The sequence below is a fragment of the Brugia malayi genome (assembly GCF_000002995.4).
Source record: "Brugia malayi strain FR3 genome assembly, contig: Bm_v4_ChrX_scaffold_001, whole genome shotgun sequence".
Taxonomy (NCBI): domain Eukaryota; kingdom Metazoa; phylum Nematoda; class Chromadorea; order Rhabditida; family Onchocercidae; genus Brugia; species Brugia malayi.
In genome coordinates this window covers 20,780,500-20,802,811 of record NW_025062479.1, presented here as the reverse complement: position 1 = coordinate 20,802,811, position 22,312 = coordinate 20,780,500, and the positions used below count along the sequence as shown (strand labels likewise).

Below are 22,312 nucleotides of genomic sequence, written 5' to 3'. Positions count from 1 at the left end.
TCATACATGACTCGAAAGGTCTTGTGTCTCCGGTGCTTTATCGTAGTTTAATCTCAACCAACTTTTTTCAAATATTCTAAGCTATTCTTGAGAAAAGTGCTAGAATTATTCTATTCAAATTCGTTTTTTTTTCTTTTTCTTTTTTTTTTTTTTTTTTTTTCCTTTATTCTTCATTATTCACTATTTTTGTTAAAAAATTATTGCATTATAAACAAATGTCAGGTTTATCATTTGAAAATCTTCATTAATTTAATTTTAAATATCAAAAAGCAGTGATTAGTTTCATTGATTGTTTTCAAATAAGCATATCTTTATTTTTTTCTGATGATGATTTATTGGATGAATTTTGTTTTCGTGAATCAATGTTTACTGATTGTTGTTCGTTACTGGCAGTTGTTTGAAATTGAGATGGTTCTGTTGTTGATGTTTCGGTTATTGATGATGAGCTAACTAATGATTCAGGTTGATCATTAGCTTTTTCTATTGCTTGCATTTCTTTTTGCATTTTCATAGCATACTCAAACATATTTGCATAATGCTAAAAAAACAAACAAATCAATGCATGGCTCTTTCGAGGAGCTGTAAAATTCAAATTCCCAAAGAAGAAAAAAAAATTGAATAAAAAAGTTTGAAATATTCCAAGAAGATGGAAAAAAGCTAAGAAAATCTATGCAGAAAGTTTTTTTTTTTTTTTTTCAAAAAAAAAGTTTCTTTTTAAAAAACGGTCTGACAAATTCTTCAATAATTGATTCAAAATTCTTTGTCCAACATTTTAAAATTTTTTTGCAAAATTGAACAAACCGAGTCTCGCATAGCATTAAATGCAGCATTTTCTTCACTCGAACGCTTCTTTTTATTTTCATCAACATTTTCCGGAAATTTCACAGTTGGCGCAGGCGTTGGTGGCTCAGGCTATCATAAAAATAGTTGACAACTAATACTTGGTAAATTGGTAGATAGTGATAGTAGATAATAATATTATTATATTAATGAGCTGGTCAATCGATTTATAATTCGAGAATAATTTTTTAAAGGTACACAAAATAAATGTCCCATTGTTCTTGCTCGTGGTTGATATGTTTCCAGTACATTTGATTCATCGAAGAAAGCTTTACGAGCTCTAAAATTTGTTCTATTTTAATCATTTAGTGGATAATAATAATAATAAATAAATATAAATGTCATTATGTTGCTGATCGATAATCATTTAATGTAGTATATGTTTACAGTTTTGCACATAAGCAAAACTGCATGTTACTAAATAAGATGGTTTAAATGTTTGTATAAAAAAATTTTTCAAAATTTTGAATTATCAGTATTTCATAATTGTGAAATTTTAGGAAGAATGAAGTGAACCTGGTTAAAGCACATGAATGTATACTCATCCAAACATATCCGAAAAATGCAATAAATAAAATAAGAAGACTAGCAATTTTGGAAGTACCATTTCTTGTGCACATGATTTGACATAATTGACAAAATGAACCCATTGTTATTAGCACAAGCAAACTAACAAACAATCGTAATCTGGAAAATATCAAATCATTTTTTCATTTCCTTCCAATTAATTGATTAATTATTTTGCATCTATCACTTTTCGTTTTTATTCTTTTTTATTAGCAATTGATTTATTTGTAAAAGAGATCTTTTGAAGGTATTTTTTCTTCTACTAAAAGATTATTTAAGATAGTGGGAAAATTATTGCTTACTTAATTGTTGTCGAGCTTCTAGAGGATGAATCAGTTGAGACATTTCCGCTAGAAGTAGCATGTGGAGGTGAACTCAGCGCACTTTTCACCATTTTTTAACTGACTCTCTGACACAAAAACAAAATGTAATAATGCCGTAACTTCTTCATAATTCATTATAAATGAAATAACAGATTTCGAAATTTGCCTATCTCTGGGTTTGAGTAAATTTGTACTTCATTTGGTCTATACCAATAGTTCCTTGGTAAGAAAGAAAATATTGGAGAAAACGTTCAAATGGGAAAAGCGAAGATAAGAAAATGGACAAGAGTCATGGGGTGACACCTAAAAGAAAACAAATGTGACTTCATGATTTCAAGAATTACCAAAAGTCCGCATTTACTGTGAAGAATGAGAAAAATTCAAAACCTTTAGAAATGTGTGATGAAAATAGGAAAAAGATTTTTATTCATTTTCAAAATTAAGATATGACCTATGTAAACACAAAACAATCACATCAGGGAAATATTAACAGCATACACCGGAATATATATATATAACTAAAATACATTTCGGCAAACAACAACATAACTAAAATACATTCCACAAGAAGATTTTAATTAATTGCACATTGCTGGTTGTTCAGAGAATTCTTTGATATTACTCTACTACCACAAAGGTAATGTTGTTTGCCTTAAATTTTCTACAATCTTTTAACAGCATTTTCTCCCTTCCACTCTATCTTAAATGTTAAGAACCGTAAAGCAAATAAAATGAGCAAAAGTACTGAGATACGAATAAGCAAGGAATATATTTCATTTCAATTGGAAGTCTAAGTAACCATGTAAAGATTGCTGAAGTGTAGATGCCAAGTTATTATACTGCTTCACTAATTCTGTATCCTGAAATTTGAAACATTTATTTTGCATTCGAAAGAAAACATGTAAGCGAATTATTTCTGAATATGGAAATGTACCTCCTTACTACTATAATGTCAGTGATAATAGCAAAAAATGGCAAATTATTTAAAAAAAAAAAAGAAAAGGTTATATGCCTTCTTCAAGTTTTGTTTAACATCAATATCTTAACATACATCAACAAAAGAAAAACAATTTATGAGAAGAAAACTTACAATCTTTTCATGAACATTTTTTGTCATATGCCATTTAACATAATATATCAACTCAGATGATGCAATTTCATATACAAGTTGATTACGATTTTTCATAATAATACTATCTCGAATTGTTGCAGCATATGTAAGAAGCAATTTCCGAAAGTGAGAAAAATAATTCTTCTCAGTAACTTCAACTTCATTCATCTGACGAGCAGTCACCAAGTTCAGTAAAAAGTCCTGCAATAAGAAATATTGACGTTTTGATGAGAACGAATTGAATATGCCATTTGTGAGAGAGAAATTATAGGTCACAAGGAAATCAACAATAATTAATCATAATTAATGCTATCAAAAGAAAGATGTAACTTCGCTTTGTTATACAAGTAACCTCAAGAACAATCAAATAAAGATGTCCTGATATATTAAACAGTTGCAATCAATTATACTTCAACAAATCACTTAATAAATTTTCATTCAAAAAAAGAGGGAAGTGAACTGTTTATTTGCTTAAAGTTAACTCATCTAAAATGTGGCATGAACAATGAAAATTCGTCAATTAAAATAAGGGATGGTCATAGAAATCCAAAAAATAAAAAAATAAAAATAAAATAAAATAGGGAATCGAAAGAACTTCCTGCTAAACTAACATCTTTTTTTAAGATCATCTGCCGAACAATATTTTTATCCGGTGCCCAAAGAGCGCACTTCATCAATAAACCATCTAAAAGTCGTTGATTGCCATATGCACCAAGCAGGATAAATAAAGTGAAATTTTCATCACCCATAGAAAATTCTTCGAAATGGCGAAGAAGATCTTCATAACTGAATAAAAAATATATTTCCGTATAATCAGTACGGTAAAACCTTTGCCAGGGAAATTTATAATTTCATTATTCAAATCCATTTCACAAAAAATCAAAAGTGACTTACAATGGTCCAAATGCATCCAATCCAGCAATAGGCTCTTTTAAAACCAAACATAGAAGTCCTTTACGAGTTTTCGGTTCCAAATAATCATGCAAAAACCGACTCAGACATTGCGAAACATATTCATCCTTGAAAATTTCAGGTCCTGAATAGAAAAATAAAGATGGAAAAATTAATTTTGCAATAACAAAATTACTGAATAAATATGACATAGCAGTTCCAGCATAACAATACTTGTTAACTGATAACATTCACTTTTAATGAAAAATAACTTCTGTATGGTTAACTAAATTTAAAATTCCTGGAAGTTAGGCAGCTTAAAAGGTTTTTTATGATCTTGATTTTCTTTCCTTCGGGAGGGATATTGCAGAAAGTTCAAAAATTTTTATAGGTGTGGCATTTTTTTTTTTTTTTTTTTTCAAACAACAAATGGGAATTAGAACAGAAACAAGGATAAAGGGAAGGAAAAACTAATACTTACATTCTATACAAGTTTTGGAACTTTTTGCAATGGCCCGAAGGGAAGGAAATCAAGACCGTCAAATAATGTGATTCTCTTCAACTATACTTTGACATTAATTTTGATATTTACGGCTAATGATGATATAACTTTTTTTTTTTTTGGCATAATTAGCATTAATGAAATTCAGCAAATTCATCAAATAATCTGAAAATGTAGAATATGCCACAAAAGTTGTAAGAAAACATGATGAAAAATGGATTAGCAACAAAAACAATTGTTTATAAAAATCTTTGCAATAATTATATAATTACCCATAGTGAAAATTTCCGCTAAGCGAACAAAAATTTCATTAGGTGTTGCAAAAGCATAGTATAAAGTAGGTCTTTCCACCATAACTAACAAAGTCCAGAACAGCGACAGTCGCACTATCACGAGATCATGTGCAGTCGATTTTCTAAAAAACTTATTCTTAAGCAAATAGTATTTACCACTGTAGCGTGTTAAGTCCAATCGATTGTTTGATAACATCTAGCTTTTTGACACTTATCACAAAAAATGCTGCATGAAATAATGAAAGAATGGAAAACATAATATATAATTATAAATATGAAAATAAAATATAAATTTAAAAAAAGAAAAAGATAAAGTAAAAAAATATATAATTTTATATGTAGTTTTCAAATAAATTACATTGCTGTTCTAATTATATTAATGCTTTGAACTTCTGAAAGATATTCTGGTGTTTGCTTTACTAAGAGAAAGAATCTTTGAGATGGAATGAATATATACAAACAATTGCGATCAGCATTTATGTTACGTACTAAAGAATTATACTAGATAATAGTACTCTGCTAAAGAATCAATTTCGACATTTCACATCTATGAAGCACAAATACTTTTTTTAACGGATTTTTTGTTCGAAATGAACAAAAAAATCATAATAATAAATAAATTATAGAAAGTCAGTACCCGTCTTTCTGCATAACATCCAGAACTTTACGAATAGGAGACAACATCCATGCTGCCTTTCCGAACGGGTCTATACCGTCAGCGAATTCAACTGATAAATTGCCGTCTTTATCTTTCCTTGAATACAAAATATATTTCATTTGAAAAGAACTGAAAACTCTGAAAACTAAAACGTCGATGTTCATGAACTTACCTTTGCTCCAAATATAGACCTTTGATCGCATTCAAATTGTCTCGAGCCTTCTCCAACAAAACATCATCACCAGCATAATCCCTGCAGTGTTTGATTAGGTCATTAATTAACAAGCAATAAAACTTAAAATACGATTGCGAAACTTTGGAAATTACAGTGGAGTCCATATTCGAACGTGATTTTACTGAAAAAGACTGGAAGATAATTTTCTTTAATTTCAACATACTACCACTCATTTCTATTGAATTTATTCAAGAAAACGGCCAGAGTATTTAAAAACTCTAGATACTTCGGTGGAAATCGCAAATTATCGAACAGCCTGATTAAATTTTGCTGCTGTCGTGGCAATATTGTGCGCATGCATTTCATAGCCATGTCCAATTGTGCTGCATCCTGTAAAAACAATACCGCAAATTCTAATCACAATTTCTTTGCTGTTCAAATGTTATCAAGTTCCACTGCTTGTTAATTTGCAATTAGTTCGGTGGTTTAGAGGATGAAAGCTGGAACTTCAGAAAGTGCTAGTTTAATCTATAGATGGGAACAATTATGCAACCAACCTTAAATAACCCAGAGGAAAGTTTCTCAAGCAATTTCATAATACATTTTGAACACTGGGAAAAAGAATCAATATTTGAGATTAAGAATTTCTCTTTTCTCGAAAAAACTGATATTTGATTACTATTTTTGGTATCACATAACAAATCATACCACAGAACAGCGTAATAATCTTAACAAAGCCTGGAATAGAAAATCTGACAAAATTTACCGCTGCTAATCGCATGTACGAGTCATCCAGTTTATTTGTTGCGTCCTTATAAAATGCTGGATCATTTTGTACTAAATCAAATATTTGTAACTCTTTGATTTGCTTGGTAACTTCCTGATCTGTACTAGCACAAACTGTTGCATCAGCTGGTTTTTTTGTCTGCCGAGGTACTGGAACTAAAACAGCAACATGCAACAAATATTTCTAACAATAAAAATGGGTTGAATGGGTATATAATCAACATTTATCCTCTATACCAACGAAGGAAATAAACATAAAATACAATTAGTTCAAATATTTGTGACATTTCATGCGATTAATTAAGTGAATCACTTCTTTGTGGTTAATAAAAAAAAAGAAAGAAAGAAAAATACACCTCCTATTGAAAAATTCTTTCCAAGTATAAAAAAATAAATAAATATAAGAAAAAAAGCCATTCTTTATAAGAGAAATCAAGATCCATTAATTTATTGCTCTATGAAAGCATACCATAACAAACTGTTTCACTGTACTGTTATCAAAACAAATGTTCTACATAATCCTTAGTTAGCCGAGAAGTATTATTGTCTACAAAGACTGCTTCTGATTCTAGAACCATTACTCTGATTCTAAGAGAAAGTGTTCAGAGAAGAGCATTTTCATATCGAAATACTGATATTAATACTTAAGAATATTTATTCAGGCATAAATTATAAATTAGACATAAAATTATACTTGGTTCAACTTTATTCTCCTTCCACTGTTGTCTCTTTTTTGTTCTGCTTCGCAAGAAGTCCAGTAATTTTGGATCTAAAAACCAAAAATGCACAAATTTTATACCATTTTATTGATATTACTTCATTTTTTTTTCTCATCTGCTGATTTTTTCATTCCATTTTCCTATTTTCTCTAAATATACATTACACCAAAAATTTACCAAAACGTTCCACAATTTCTTGTTTCGCTTTCTCAACCTCTTGTTTACTCATCTTCTCTATTCTTTGCAAGTTTTCGAGCTCAATTTCTCTACTGATGTCGTTGATCGATTTCTCAGAAGCTGAAGATAGAGCTTCAGCTCTATCATAATCTATAACATGAACCAAAATTTTAAAAAAAAAACTGTTTATTATGCTTTCAGAAATTTAAAAAAATGAATAAAAAGTGGCAGAAAACTTCATGTCCACAAAAACTTATTGTAATATATATATATATATATAAAACATCTTACCATCAATACTACCGTGGATCCTATCAAACTCTAGTGCAAAAAAACTTTGGCCACTTGCTGAGAAATTTTTTACAGAGCTATTGAGACCATCATAATACCTGAAAGATAATAAATAATACAGAAATCTTTCTCAACTTTAATGCGCTTACTTGCATTCGATTAAAAAAAAAAAAAAAAAGAACCTATCATGCATGAGTATTAGCTTAAATTCTGAAGAAAAGTATACTAAGAAAACTATCTACCTAGAGAGATCCAAGATATCTGGAAATCCTTCTTCTTCCGCGTATTGAGCACAATTTATTAGATTTGAACAGTCATCTAACTGGTCAATTTTATGGAACAACTCTACATTCCGTTCCTGGAACAAAATTTAAGACTAAAGTAACGAATTAATGATGGAGAATTTAATGGTTCAATCCAGGACCTGAGCTGAAGTCAAAATCCCAACAGCTCTTTCAAAAAGATAAAGTATGACAAATTATGCAGTACCTCATTATTTCGAGAAAACTAACATAAAATAACCTCCACGGCAATGCTATAACTATTAAAAAAACATGAAAAGAGAGAAAAGTATTAAAAGTTTGCATATTTGTCTAACAAAATTCAAGCGTTGCCTGTACAGTAAGTTCCATGATACTTGCTTTCTCTTCATCTAAACAGTCAAGATCGAGACAGAAACGACCAGCTGGTTTGTCAATTTGCCAATTGTTGGCAGCAAATGAATTGTTATTAATATGAACCTGTCCCTTGCATTTTCTATTGAGCATCTGCAACACAATACTTTTTCATTCGTATGACTAATTAAAATTTACAAATTGTGATTTTGAAAAAATAAATAAATGAAATGACTCCCATCCATCTAATTTGCTCTACATATTTTTTATTCTAAATAATATACAAATTCTCGACTAATTTCTTTCCATCAAATTATTAACTGAAAAATAATTCGAACTGACTTCAACTATCCAAAAATCAAATATCATGTCAAGAAATATGAACAAGACGACTTTAGAAGTAATAAATCCTAGTGCTGAATAACACGAATTTCATTACATACTTTTTAATTTCCAAAATTATTACTAATTGAAAGCTTATACAAATACCAACGATTATTTTGCAATTTTAATTAATCAATTTGGTATGAATTACAAGATCTAAAGGTGGTCGTGCATGAATGAATAATGAGGAATACCTCTTTCTGCATTCTGAATAAATCTTCTTCAGTATCATTTGCATTCGGACGTTTCATTCTTATTTTTTCCATCGTTAATGTATCTTTACTGAAAACTGCATAGAATTCAGCAATGCACTGATATTACGATTAATGGTGAGCAGATGTTTGAGAAGGCTAAAAGACTTCAAAAATGAGATAAAAGTAATAAGTTGGATTGAAACAAGAATAATGACCAGTAGAACTGACGTAAAGAAGACTAGTAGGATTTAAGTGAGTGACCGATGGGGTCAACCTGAAAATGACTAGTAGGATTGAAATGAGAGTGACCGATGGGACTAAGGCGAGAGTGACCACTTCAAAAGGCAAAAAAAGACAGGGAGTGGAGTGAGAAATCCATCAGCGAAATTCGACGCAACCAAAAGTATACATTAATGAGAGTAGAAGAGAAAAATGAAAAATGCGAAATAACATGAGACGCTGAGTTGGGAAGACCGATAACAAATACTACATAACGTTTGTCAGAGATTGGGAGAAAAAAGGAGATAGCAATAAATGTTGCTGACGGAGAGAGTAAGAAAACGAACGAAATAACACGCAAGAGTAGTGATGGGAGGGGAATCATAGCGCGTAATGAATGCATTTTGATATTTAATTGTTAAGTGAAATGGTAAAAGAATCGATTAAGGTTGTAAGTTTCGTAGAGATGCATTCATTTTATGGTTTTCCCAGGTATTCGGGAGGTAAGCAGTCATTGAGAGTTCAGTCGAAGGGACGGTGACAAGTTATCGATTAGCCTAACGAGTTTATTCAGTGATAATTTTCAGGAATGGAATAATTATCATAATTCTAAAAATTGTTTCAAGTACTGTATTGTAATTATTATAATTCTGATGTTTTCCAGAAATTTTGAACATTATTAGCATGACTCTAATTAACGAATTATTGGAAAAAGCAGAAAATGCAGTTAGTGGTAAAGATAAATTGTTGATGCGAACAAATTATTCATCACATCCTTCCACTTATTTCTCAAATACATTTGGTAGAGCAGTCATCTTCATTAATGGTATCCAGGATAAACCAGTTCCTATTCAAATTTGCATTGGGTCTGCTGCCGGATGGCAAGTGTTTTTTTTTTTTCTACATATCTATATATATTTAATACTGGTAATTTTTTGTGGTCAAAATGTTAACCATTGCATCATAGATTATCGACTCAGGGGGTAGTTGATAGAAAAGAAGAAAAATATAGGTAATTCTCTTTTATTTGGTGATGCATTTGTGAAATTATTGAAAATTTATTGTTTCGCAGTATTTATTGAACGATTTGTTAGAGTAAAAGAAACGGGAACTTTTCAGTCCCACCAATTCATAATTTCCATAATTCATATGTTTCACTAAAACTTTTTGTTCAAATATAGTATGATTTTTATGTATTATTTAGTAATATTTCAGGATAACAGGATATGTGTTCACGAAGGGAAGCAAAATAGTAGCAGGTGTTATTGGGTGCTCTTTGATTTTACTCCAGGTTTTTCATATTTCTTTTTCTGGTCGATATTTTTTACTTCTTTTAAGGGACATAATCAATCGGTATTTTTTCAAACAAATGCTGAGATTTTACAGTTTTTTTGGGATGGAGTATGATATAATAGGATAGCCATATATATGTCATGTAGCAGCTGCCATAGTTGCACAGTAAACTTCATGATTAATATCTCTCATGCTTAATTCGTACTTTATTTGTTTCAATACCTTCAACATATCTGAAATTCACTTTGATTGTATTGCATTATGTTCATGTAATATCATTGTAACGTGATATTCTGTCTCTAGCGTCACCTCACTCTTTGAAATAGATCTTTTAACCATTTTATTTGTGTTTCTAGAGCCATTCATCACTATCACTAATATTATCACCAGTCAAATGGATCAATCCAGTGAGCGTGCAACAAATTTGATTGCCGCCATAAAACCATATATTCATTATGTTGTACTACCTGTCGGCCTTTACGCTGCTAATCGTTTCTTTCGTTTTCTGATACCTGGGCCACAGCACCGCTCGAAACTTGATCTGCGTGATCGTGCTGTATTAATCACTGGAGCCAGTTCGGGTCTTGGTCGAGAATTAGCGATTTGTTTTTATCGAAGAGGTGCTAAAGTGATTTTAACAGCACGCAGTATTGATAAGCTAAAGGAACTCTGTGAAGAGCTAAAATCATTGCAAGATGTTATCAATAATAATGAACCAGTTTATAAATACCTGGATATTACCGATCCAAATGGCGTTGTAGAACTTGTCTCGTTTGCCATCAATCAGCGGATTGATGTTCTTATTAATAATGCAGGTTTAAGCATGCGTGGAAGTTGCAAAGATACGTCTATGGATGTACATCGGCAGGTTAGCTTTCAGTACATTTAATGTTTCATTTTTTTAATAGAAGATTTCTAAAACTATAGGCAACTAACGGTTGTAGAATAATTCTCCTTTATGAATTGTTGTTTGAAGTAATCAAATTGTTGTTTGAAGTTTTTCTTTCTTTGTTTCAATTCCCAAGTCTTTGTGAATCCTTAGCAAAATATGTTTAAGGTAATGGAAGTTAATTACTTTGGTCACGTTGCAATAACTAAAGCACTGCTTGATTATATTCCGGAAGATGGAGCAATTGTATATATAAGCAGCGTACAAGGTCGCATTGCTGTACCATATCGAAGTTCTTATTCAGCTAGTAAACACGCTGCTCAGGTGCGTTTTCGTTTACACTTTATTTCCATCTTGTACTTTTTGGTTTCGGTTTTGTGTGCTTTTATCATTTTTTCACAAGATTGCTAAACTTTTGTGATAAATATTCGAAAACATCGAACGCTCTGATTTAGGATTACCGATATTTTAATGGGAGCATATTGGAATGCTAATCGAATTGCAGGCTTTCTTCGATTGTTTACGGACTGAAGAACGATTTAAGACGCAGATTCTCGTTGTAAGTGCGACTTATTTGAATACAGGTTTTGGACGTCGCGCGCTTACTACCGAAGGTAAACCGATGGATAAGGATGATCTTAACCAAGCAAATGGGCTCACACCGAGTTATGCGGCTGAATGCATCATAAATGCTCTCATAAATCGAAACACAGAATTGATTCTTGCACCATTAAGCCATCGTTTTGCTATCTTTCTGCGTTGGTTCTGCCCTACCCTTTTCTTTTATATCATGTACCGCAGAGGTCTTAAAGATAAAAGCGTTAAAAATAAGTAATCGTTTGACGTAGGCGTATTAGCGACTCTCGAATTTGATTTGCAAAAATTTTGCGACAATAAGTAGCAAACAATTTTGATTAAGGATTAATTAAAAAGGTTCACATGAACGTAAAAATAAAATATTCCACCTGTTTCACAAGAAATCATTAGTCTATAAAATGTTTTGGATTCCTTAAATAATTTATTAGTCATCTTTTCCGGTTACTTTGAACCTCCGACAAATTTTAAGGAACAAACACTTTTTGTGTATGATTTACATTTAGTTCTTTGTTATTCATTCTCCATAGTTTTTTAATTATCTCTCTTGAGTGAAAGAATGCAATAAAGATGGAACATAGCAGTTTGCAAAATTACTTCCCTTTCCTGGTTGAACTAATTTCACTTTTGCACTTATTCGTTCTGTCTATTCCTTTTACAATCTTGCATCTTTTCGCATATTTTCAACTTTGCTTACAACGATAATTTATTAAACATATAGTAAATAATGTAATCAAATCATTTTCATTACCATTGCAGCATTTTCCAATAAAGTACTGTAGTAATTTCTACGTCTTTACATTGCATTGAATAACAGTTTCGAAATTACATTGTGTTTGCTTGAATGCTTTTTTATGTTCAGTTATTTCTTTGTTATGGAGTTTCTTATGTAATCATCAGAAATTTCCTCGTCAGTAAGTTATTATTTCCTTAGATCTCTGTCTTTCCTAATTGTTTTTTGATTTAACTAGGCAGCTGTTATTTGGCATACTTTAATTTGACGATTTGCATTGATCTTCTAAAAAATGGAAGGAAAACGAAATTAATTTCTTTAGCACTTTCTTAGCACAAAATTTTTCTGGATTGTTATTGCGGACAATTTTAGAACAAGAAAGAAAGAAAAGGTAATTCCGCAACAGTTTCTTTTATTCAGAACTGATTAAGGTTTCTTTATTAGTTTAACTGGGAGTTTACATGCTTGACAGATTGATAACTGATATCCAGTTAATTGACCACTTGGTTTAAATAGAAACATTATTAATCGGGAATGGTAAATTTCAGTTTTGTAATTCTCGAGGATATATCAAAATCAATCAGTCAAAACTGCGACGTGATATTGAACGGCTGCGTAAAGATATTACGCGAGTAACGAGCAATAGAAGCAGTGTGGCAGAGGGCGAAGTGAGTTTTTCTTCTTTTTTTTAAATAAATTTTACGAATTTATTAAGCTAAAACAATGTTGTCTTAATTTTACTGAGATTTAACTATATGGCACACTTTTAAAAAAATGACAGGAATTCGTTTTTTTAAAGTGCTGCCTACTCTTGACAGTAATTTAACCTCAAGTACATCAAACTTATTCATTTAGGACTTTCTACATTTGGATCAAACTAAGTTCTGTTAATAGCAACTGTCTCTCTTAATGGATAAACTTAACCCATTCATTTTTCTTTTTGAATTCTTTTTTGCAGGTAAATGATTTTCTGCGAAACAACGCATATTTATTGGGTAGTTATGGTGCTGGATTTTTGTTAGGATATACATTTGCATGAATGTAGCTACGTTGATTACTGCTAAAATTTTGCTCCTCCAAAAAAGATAATCTTAGAGTTAAAAAGGGCGATCGATTATCCAAAATTTAATCAGATCTATATGATTATTTAAAAAGGGTAATCTTATGGAATACATTTGTACTTTGTTTTAAACCTTATCTAAAATTAATGCTAAAATTACTTACTAAAATTGGTGCTAAAATTAAAAGCTCAATTTACTCATTAAGTAAATTGAGAAGCTTTTAATTCATTATTTTACTCTTCATTGCTTTTAATTTCACTTGTCCCTTATGTAATATCTCTTCCCCATTTTTTTCTCCTACAGTTGGAGATACATTTGTTACAAAGAAGTATATTTTCATAAACTGACTATTATTCTATGTTACATCATGAATATAACCATGAGACATTATCTAAATTCGCTGCTTTAAGCATTAAGTGTTAATACTTTGCTTCTTAAAGTATCATTTCTTGCAATTCTGTGTACATAATTATGCAGTTAATATCTTTATTTTATAAATAAATTACAATATGGCAATTTTCTCAATTATTTCTTGCTCTTCACATTATCAGTCCAGAAGTGAAGTATAATTATTCACTAATTGTTTAACAATAACCGCAAGTTTTTTCACAGTATCGTTGAGCAAATCTTGGATACTTATAGCAATCTTCCTTCTCACAATATTGATTTTCATCACTACATGGGCCTGAAGGAAATTAGATTTCATTATACATATAACATAGAAAAGTTTTGAAATTATTGGAAATACAAAAGTTCAACAATTATAATCTCAATTTCAAGTATTTTTCCTACCTCAAACATTTTATCTCTTGACCAAAAAAGTAACTAACTCCTTTTAGCAAACTTTTTAGTGCTAATATTACTTTCAAAATAATATGTGTACCTGTTCTACCAGGATATCTGCTCCGCTCTCTCTGCGATGTTGGCTGTTGCACATATGTATCAGAAATTGTATCAGTTCGTTTGCCAGTAGATCTATCACTAATTTCGGAAATTGGACGTTGTCCTAGCGTTCTGCCATTTGAGTCAGTTCGTTTACCGATGGATCCATCACCAATTCCTTGGGTAGGACGATGTCCTGACCTTCCATGAATTAGGTCATTTCGCTTGTCGCTGGACTCATAACCAGTTCTGGAAATTGAGTGATGTCCTGATGTCGCTGTTGATTGTATGAAGCTTCTTCTACCGGTATCATCGTCATCACTATCATCGTCATCATCGAGAGTGATTATGCTACCTTCGTTTTCCAAATTATCCGGAGTGGGTTTCAGTTCGGATATCGAGCATTTTTCACCACAAAACCCGCAAGTCTTAGCACATTCTCTACGTGCTTTGCATGGATAATCCAAACATGATTGTTCCGAACAATGGGAATTCTCATCTCTACAATCTTCAGTTGTTGCTGATGGTTTGTTTCCTGAATTTTTTGGAAAAAATTAACACTGACATAGATTTATAATCGAATTAAAATTCATGTCTACGACTAATTGATTTCTGATTTTTTCAATTACAATTCAATTAGAAATGTGAAATTTAGAACATATAATTTAGCAACATTGTTGTATGCATGCATACTAAAAAGATTTAATAAATTAATGAAATACTGGAATTATTTCCTGCAGAAAATGTATGACAATGCTTAATAATATTCATTCTAATGCTACTATTCCCTAGCAATGAAATGGTAATCTTTGTAAAATTGTTAAGTGCAACTTAATGCATTCTAATTCTTAATTTTAAAAGTGAAATCAAATTTATTAGCATTTCACATGTGAAAAAAGACCCCATCAAATTATTTATGACAAACATTTATTAACTATTTTACATCCTAAATCTTCCAAATTTGCAATTGCTGTGTTGAAGCGATTATTGAGAAATGGATAAATAAAAAAAAAGCATAACGAATGAATAAATAAATTAAAAGTATTACTAAGATAGCGGCTATATTTGATTTTTTAATAATATAATTGTGATACGAATGATTCCGCCTTGAAGTAAATAGGGAAAAATTAATTTTTACCTTCTTTTTTTTAGAAAAAAAAGACTGTTATTCAATAGTTAATGAAGAATAAATCTCAAATTTACATATCCAATCTTAAAGATATAACATTGATTGGAAAATAATATCATCAAATTGAATAATTTATTATAAATGATAAAAAAATGAACAAATAAATCGAATTAATTATGCTAATGTCATTTATGATAAAAACTGTTAAAAGGAAGTAAATATTAATTAAGAAAAGTAATTTGCTTTGCTCGAATTGTTCGAATGTTATGCTTAACCAAAATGTGAATTAGATTAAAAGAAAAACTACGAACAAATATAACTATACGCAATTAAAAAAAAGGACTAATATGTGAGATGTAAAAGTAAAAAAATGGATTACGACAATATGACAGTACTATCTGAACAAATAATTACATTTTAGATTAAATAATATGAAATTAGGAAATAAATTTTAGAATGAAATCTTTAAAAACTTAAAACATAATAATAATAATATTAATAAATATATAATAATAAAAAAAACTTAAAAAGGAAATTTAATTATTGATTGCATTATTAAACAATAAAATTTTACTTCCATAAAAGAAAAAAGGAAAAGCCAAATCAAATAAATGTCTAATGAGTTAATGATATGATATGATATGATATGGTAAGTAAAAGAGATATACCTGATAAGGAAGGTGGCAGTGGTGGAATGATTCCTTCATTATCACTACAAAAACCGCATGTTTTGGCGCATTGTTCTTTAGCAGTAAACGGATAATTATGGCATATTTCTTTTTTGCAATTAATATTTTTGTCAAAACACAAATGACCATTTAAGGGAACATTTTCAGCTTCTGTAAAGCCAACAAAAATTTCACATTAAGTAAAAATTGATAATTTTAAATCATTTGTATATATTTTATTTATTAAAAGTTATCATAGCTTAATTTAATTTAATTTAAAAAATTAAAAAAATATCATAATTGTATTTTGAATGTATAATTTTCAAAAAATTTTTCCTTAATAAATAAATAATTATAAAAGGAAAAAAAATTTTTTTTTTTATTTAAACATATAAAATATCACCTCGATTAAGCGGTAATGATGAAATTCCTTTAGATTTACTAATTTCCATAGTTGTATGATTACCTAAATTAGCTATACCTGATGTGCCAGAACATAGGCCACATGTTTTGGCACATCGTTCTTTCGCCGTAAATGGATAATTATGGCAAATTTCTTTGGTACAATCATAATCCTTATCAATGCATAGTGATGATAATTTTCTTTCTGCAAAAAAAAAAAAAAGAAATGTAAATTTTCATTCACAATTTAATTGGATAATTTGAAATATTACTCAAAGTATTATCAGACAAATGCGCCAGCTCTTTTGCAACATGCGAAATTAATTGATACTATTTTAAATAAAAAAAATTTTGATTTAAATTTTTTAAAAAAACAAAAAAAAAGAAATGCATGTATATTTCTTATTTTTATTGAAGAAAATTTTCAATTTGGAAAGCTTATCTTGGTGTATAAATAATATGTAGACAAATTCTTCAATAATAATAACATAAGAATGAATAACACAATTCAACATTTTCTATTCCTAAAAATTAAAAAAAAAAATCTAGTGGTTTTTTTTTTTTTTTTTTTACAATCGTTCTTCTTTTCTTTCTTCATGCATAAATCAATAATGTTTAATACCTTTATCAATGATTGCTGATTGAATCATATCACTTTTCAGTGATGAACTTTGCTGATGTGACGATGAGATCACTGATGACAAATGACCGCTATTTCCTGATAATGAATCATTGCATAAGCCACAAAATTTAGGACATCGTTCTTTAGCTGTGTATGGATAATTTTGACAAATTTCATTTGAACAATCAGAATCCTTATCATAGCATACATCTGATTTGCTAGCACTACTGCTAGACGAAGTATCTGAAAGTTATATTTGAAAATTTATATACTTTATAGATATTTGCAATTTCTAAATAATTTTGATTGTATTACTATGTTTAATAAATTTTATTATTGCAATTTTTTATTTGGGAACAATTTTAATAAGTACCTGCATTTTTAAAAATTATTACCTGAATTAGTAAGACCACAAAAACCACATGTTTTAGCGCAACTGTTACGAGCAAATTGAGGAAATTTTGTGCATATTCTTTTGTTACAAGATGTACCTATATCATAACAACCTAAAATAATAAAGGTTACAAAGCTCATAATTTATTTATCACTTTATCACTGAAGAAAATATAGTTTTTTTTTTGCATTTCTTTTATGATGCAAATTTCTAAGAAATAAATTTTAAAGATTAATTCTGGTAATAGTTTCAGTTATCTACACTTTCTATATTTTTTATCTTTATTATTATTTCTGCATTAAGAAAAAATAAATTATTAAAAGAAAAAAGAATTAAAAGTTTTTGGAAAACAGAAAAAAAAATACAGATATGGATACCATTGTTTGTTCCGGAAATTGCAATGACGAATGGTATGAAAAAGATGATTTGGAACATTTTGTTGCTAACTAAAGAAATGAATTGAAATAAAGTTTCATATTTTAAATACAAATAAATTAAGTCAATTGCAATTAAAGTTGCATTCATCAGAAAAGGCTTAAATGAAAGTGCAAAAAAAAAAAAAAAAAAAATAAAGGCAAGAAAATGAATTATTCAAGATAAGATGACCGAAAAATATTTGATGAACACTAGAATATTTAAATAATAATATTTAGTTTTTTTTTTTTGAATTAATAATGATTAGTGTGAATATATTAGGAGATAAGATTATTTAATAATAAAAATTTAGTCATAATTCATAATTTATTAATAAATTGCAATGAAGAGAAAAAAAGAAAAAAAAAAATGAAATGAATAAAGAAAGATAAGGAAGAAACAAAAAAAAAAAAATTGAAAACGAAATCTAAAAGTACGAAAAATAAATGGCGCATTTTGAGTAGGCAAATAAATGAGGCGCATTTGGTGGAAGAAAATAAATGAAATAGCAAGAAATACATTGCCTCTGTATATATCATCATGCTTTAAAATTATACAATAAATCAAATACATTATACAGCTGTTTCTCTGTTCAACAAATTCATTTATTTTGAAAAATTCACTGGAATTCCCTTTTTTTTTTTTTTTTGTTTTGTTTTTGTTTCTTTAAAATATTAGAGCAAAAGGAGTTGAAATAATTAATTAATGAAAATAAGAATTAAGAATTTTGAGTTAAGCTTAAAATTGAAGCATAAAAATAACAAAAAGAATTAAAAAGAAAATTTTTTTTTGAAGTTTATAGCATGCGATAATTTTAGATAAGCCCAATTTACTATTTTGTAATCACTTAGCAAAAAAGTTTTATTAATGTTTTACCTATTTTTTTTTTTTGTTTTGGTTTATCCAATTATATACTTTATTCCTTTGAAAAAAAATATGGCATAAAATAGTTTTAAAAAAGATGGAAGATTAAAATTAAAGAAAAAAAATTAAAATTTTCCTTAAAAAAAATTTTTTGGAATTAAAAAATTTTTTAAATCCAATTAGCTGTTGCAGACTCAATTTTCATATTTTTGATTCATTTAATTAAAATTAACATATTAAAGAGGAAAATGTAGCACAGATAGTTCATTGATGAAAAATTTTCCTTTATCGGTTGGCTGTTTTTCTTTTTTTTTTTTCTAAATTTTACTTTTATGAAATGGTATAAAAGGATGATAAGGCTATTGAATGAATTTATGAAAACAATTAAATTTTATTAAAATTAGAACTTCTATTCTAAGGAAATTTAATTAGTATTCATAAAATTATTTTCATCGATTATCAGTAACAAAAAAGACTAAAGTAATTCATTGCAATTGTCAGAGATATGATAAATTATCGTTGGAAATTATTGTCATTTTAGAATACAAAATGCAAAGTAAAGCTGAAATTGGAAGAAGCCATTCGAATTCTATTTCAAAAATTTTTGAAACCTCAGGTTTAACCCTATTAACATCAAATGAATTGCCGGAAAAACCGGAAGGTAGATGGTTGATTCGGTGTAATAGTTGCAATGAACCGGTTACACGCAAGCAAGCACTGATGGTATAGTTTAAAATAAAAGAAAAATCATGAAATTTTCAAAAGATGAATATCATATATTAAAATTTAAAATATATATATATATATATAGAAATTTTTAAAACAATTCATAAGCTGAAACTATAAATTTGCTAATTAACTTTTTTTTTTCAATTAATTTAAAAAACAAAGAAAGAAAAAACATAATAAATAAATTAAAAAGTAACAAAATAAAAAGAAATAAAAAGTAACAAACATTAGAGATTTTCTTAAAGAATCAAAAATCCTAAACTAAAATTTAAAATTAGAAATAGGAAAAGTGTACTTAGTAAATTACAAATTTATATAATATAGCAAAAAAAAAAATATTGTTCCGTTATTACTATTATTGTAATTGTTTAAAGAAAAAAAGGAAATTATCCATTGAAATGTTTATTTATCATTGTTAAAAAGAATCATTCAAAATAAAATTTTTTTTTAGTTAATTTTAATCAATAAAATTAATTCAAATCATGAAAATATTTATTTAAATTATTTAAGCGCAACGTAATTTATTCATTGAATAAAATATGGCATCGAGAACATTTCACATGCATTCACTGTAAATGCATCGTTGGTTTTGACGGTCGACCATTCCGGAAATATCGTTATAATAGCAATTATCCAATTTGTATGGATTGTTATATGGAAGAATTTCATCCAAAATGTTACGGTTATTTGTAAATAATTATTTTAATTATTTATTTTACAAATGTTTGGTTAAAATATATATTTTTTTTTTCATAAAAAAATTATTAGAAAAAAAAAAAAACGAAAAAGAATAGCGATCGATTAAAATATTCAATTTTTTTTTGAATCAAAATTAAGCAAATTATCAAGATTTTTGTTTTTTTCTTAAATTTAAAAATTTTTTAAAATTGTGATATTTTTCATAAAATTAATTTCACACAGCTTGCAATAAATCTTTACGCGAAACATGTGTAAAAGCATTAAAAAAATATTGGCATAGATGTTGTTTTGTATGTACCAAATGTCATTCACCTTTTGAAAGTAATTATATTATATCTAATTTATTTAAATTTGAATGTTTTTTCTTCTTTCTTTTTTCTTTTTTTTTTTTTTTTTTTTTAAATCATTTATTGATAATATAATTTTAATATTGTCAAAAATATTGATATATATTAAAAAAGTAAAGTTATTTATTTCACAAATATTTGGTAAAAATATATAAGAAGACGAAAAAGAAGAAAAGATATTTTATCATTCAATAGGCTTTCAGAATTTCCGTTTTCTTTTTTTTTGAATTTAATTTAAAAGTGCAAAAAAGTTTTTCTTTTCTTTTTTCTTTTTTCACAAGATGGTATATATCTTCTTTACAACGACAAACCATACGATGTTGACTGCTACTATCTGACAAGATATGAAAATCAATTCACAACATTGATTAGTAATCAAAGTAGTCCTATTACTGAACCTACTGGAACAAGTAATTCTTTTTCATTTTCATTTCAAATTTTTTAATATTAATTTTAGCATTATTTTGGAGCGTTTTATCAATATCATTTTTGTTTGCATATTTAATTCTTTTTTTTTTTTTTTTTTTGAAAGAAATTATTTTTTTAAAAATTGATGATTCATCACCATTTTCTTTCTTTTTTTCTTATAGCAAAAGGAATGAATTGAATTAAGATGAAATAATGAAAGAATTGTTTGACTAAAAAATCAATCAATGTAAATGAAAATGTATAACAGTGCAAAAAATTTGATTAAGAAATTTACATTTAAATTAAATTCTAGATCACAAAACAATTAATCAGATAACAGAAAAAACCGAGCAAAAATCACAAAATGTTAAAACCGAATTGCAATTTCCTTCAACAACACAAAATACTGAAATTAAAAATCACATAGCAACACCAACACCAACGTAAGATAATTAATTATATATTTCCTTCTTTTTTCTTTTTTCTCCTTCTTATTTTTCATGTTTATTTCAGAAAAGCAATTTCCGAATCTAAATCACATGAAACTGCCATAAGTGCATTACCGCCATCCGTTGGACATAATGCGCATGACAAAAAGCCAACGAAAAAAGCCGCTTCATAATCAAAATCAGCATCCCGAGAATTTATTATTTTGAAATATTATTTCAAAATTATAGGTAATAATAATAATAATAATAATACAGTTATAAGTTCATATTTTATTAATCAAAAAGAAAAATACATATATATATAGAATGTTAAATTAGGTGAGAGCATCTATCAGTTTAATAATTCTTTATCTGATGGTTGTTTGATTTGTAATTTAGAGAAAATTTATATGCACGGACAATTTAGTCCATAAAACAAATTTATTTAGCAGAAATGAAGCATGAAGAAAAATAATACGGTGACATAGTACCGGAATACTGATATAAAACCGGAATAAATACTGACATAATATTGGAATAAATAAATCAGTTTGAATCAATATAATACAATGCAATGAAAGAACTATGAAATTCGAGCATCATTAATAAATTTAAAAATTTTTCAGCATGTGTAATTTGACTACATAATATATGCATTAGCTACCATTCCATTCAATCTGATCAAGCATCATTCAGTGATAACGAGTGATAATTGATAACTAACATCTGGACAATTTACTCTTCCAAGAAATTAATAAAACATTGATGATATAATGTTACCTGCTGAAATTGCTGCAAAAAAAAAAAAAAAAAAAAAAAAAAACGAAAGCATAGATATGTTTAAAGAATTGAATGCATCAAAAAAAAAAAACTGTCGTTTACATTTGTAATTATAAAATACATAAATCAAAATGCACCCTGAATATCAATTACATAAATATTAGATGTGAAAGACAATATTATACAGAATTAAAATTTAAGTATTATTAATGGAATTAAACAATAAATTTCT

At 28.1% G+C, this 22,312-nt stretch overlaps 5 protein-coding genes across 6 annotated transcripts; 2 read left to right on the top strand and 3 right to left on the bottom strand.

Moving 5' to 3' along the window:
- Positions 1-295: 295 nt before the first annotated feature.
- Bm8156 (uncharacterized protein) lies at positions 296-1,801 on the bottom strand (the record flags this gene model as incomplete). The annotated part of the gene is made up of 5 exons (XM_001893293.2): positions 296-538; positions 802-912; positions 1,039-1,120; positions 1,357-1,527; positions 1,710-1,801. 5 exons carry the CDS (start codon positions 1,799-1,801, stop codon positions 296-298), a joined length of 699 nt encoding a protein of 232 aa, XP_001893328.2.
- A 702-nt stretch (positions 1,802-2,503) lies between these two features.
- Positions 2,504-8,597, bottom strand: Bm4456 (Skp1 related (ubiquitin ligase complex component) protein 18-like; the record flags this gene model as incomplete). Its single annotated transcript, XM_001893292.1, has 15 exons — positions 2,504-2,590; positions 2,821-3,042; positions 3,453-3,627; positions 3,736-3,877; positions 4,507-4,649; positions 5,165-5,281; positions 5,358-5,438; positions 5,647-5,750; positions 6,127-6,302; positions 6,841-6,915; positions 7,043-7,192; positions 7,334-7,431; positions 7,576-7,691; positions 7,954-8,100; positions 8,526-8,597. 15 exons carry the CDS (start codon positions 8,595-8,597, stop codon positions 2,504-2,506), a joined length of 1,905 nt encoding a protein of 634 aa, XP_001893327.1.
- An 831-nt stretch (positions 8,598-9,428) lies between these two features.
- Positions 9,429-13,292, top strand: Bm6015 (Dehydrogenases, short chain protein 30, putative; the record flags this gene model as incomplete). The annotated part of the gene is made up of 7 exons (XM_001893291.2): positions 9,429-9,625; positions 9,960-10,003; positions 10,394-10,905; positions 11,095-11,250; positions 11,432-11,684; positions 12,770-12,921; positions 13,212-13,292. The coding sequence occupies 7 exons, from the start codon at positions 9,429-9,431 to the stop codon at positions 13,290-13,292; spliced, it is 1,395 nt and encodes a 464-aa protein (XP_001893326.2).
- Positions 13,293-13,898: 606 nt separating this feature from the next.
- Positions 13,899-17,936, bottom strand: Bm8157 (ShTK domain containing protein; the record flags this gene model as incomplete). Its single annotated transcript, XM_043075579.1, has 7 exons — positions 13,899-13,999; positions 14,198-14,731; positions 15,994-16,164; positions 16,397-16,600; positions 17,018-17,260; positions 17,413-17,523; positions 17,789-17,936. 7 exons carry the CDS (start codon positions 17,934-17,936, stop codon positions 13,899-13,901), a joined length of 1,512 nt encoding a protein of 503 aa, XP_042931513.1.
- A 1,302-nt stretch (positions 17,937-19,238) lies between these two features.
- Bm2396 (Uncharacterized protein) lies at positions 19,239-21,494 on the top strand (the record flags this gene model as incomplete). 2 transcript variants are annotated; one of them, XM_043075577.1, is made up of 6 exons in its annotated part: positions 19,239-19,412; positions 19,929-20,100; positions 20,340-20,438; positions 20,746-20,874; positions 21,186-21,315; positions 21,386-21,494. In XM_043075577.1, 6 exons carry the CDS (start codon positions 19,239-19,241, stop codon positions 21,492-21,494), a joined length of 813 nt encoding a protein of 270 aa, XP_042931511.1. The 2 variants fall into 2 exon arrangements, with proteins under 2 accessions (XP_042931511.1, XP_042931512.1); XM_043075578.1 differs by lacking the exon at positions 21,186-21,315 and having other exon boundaries at positions 21,386-21,426.
- Between the last annotated feature and the right edge of the window lie 818 nt (positions 21,495-22,312).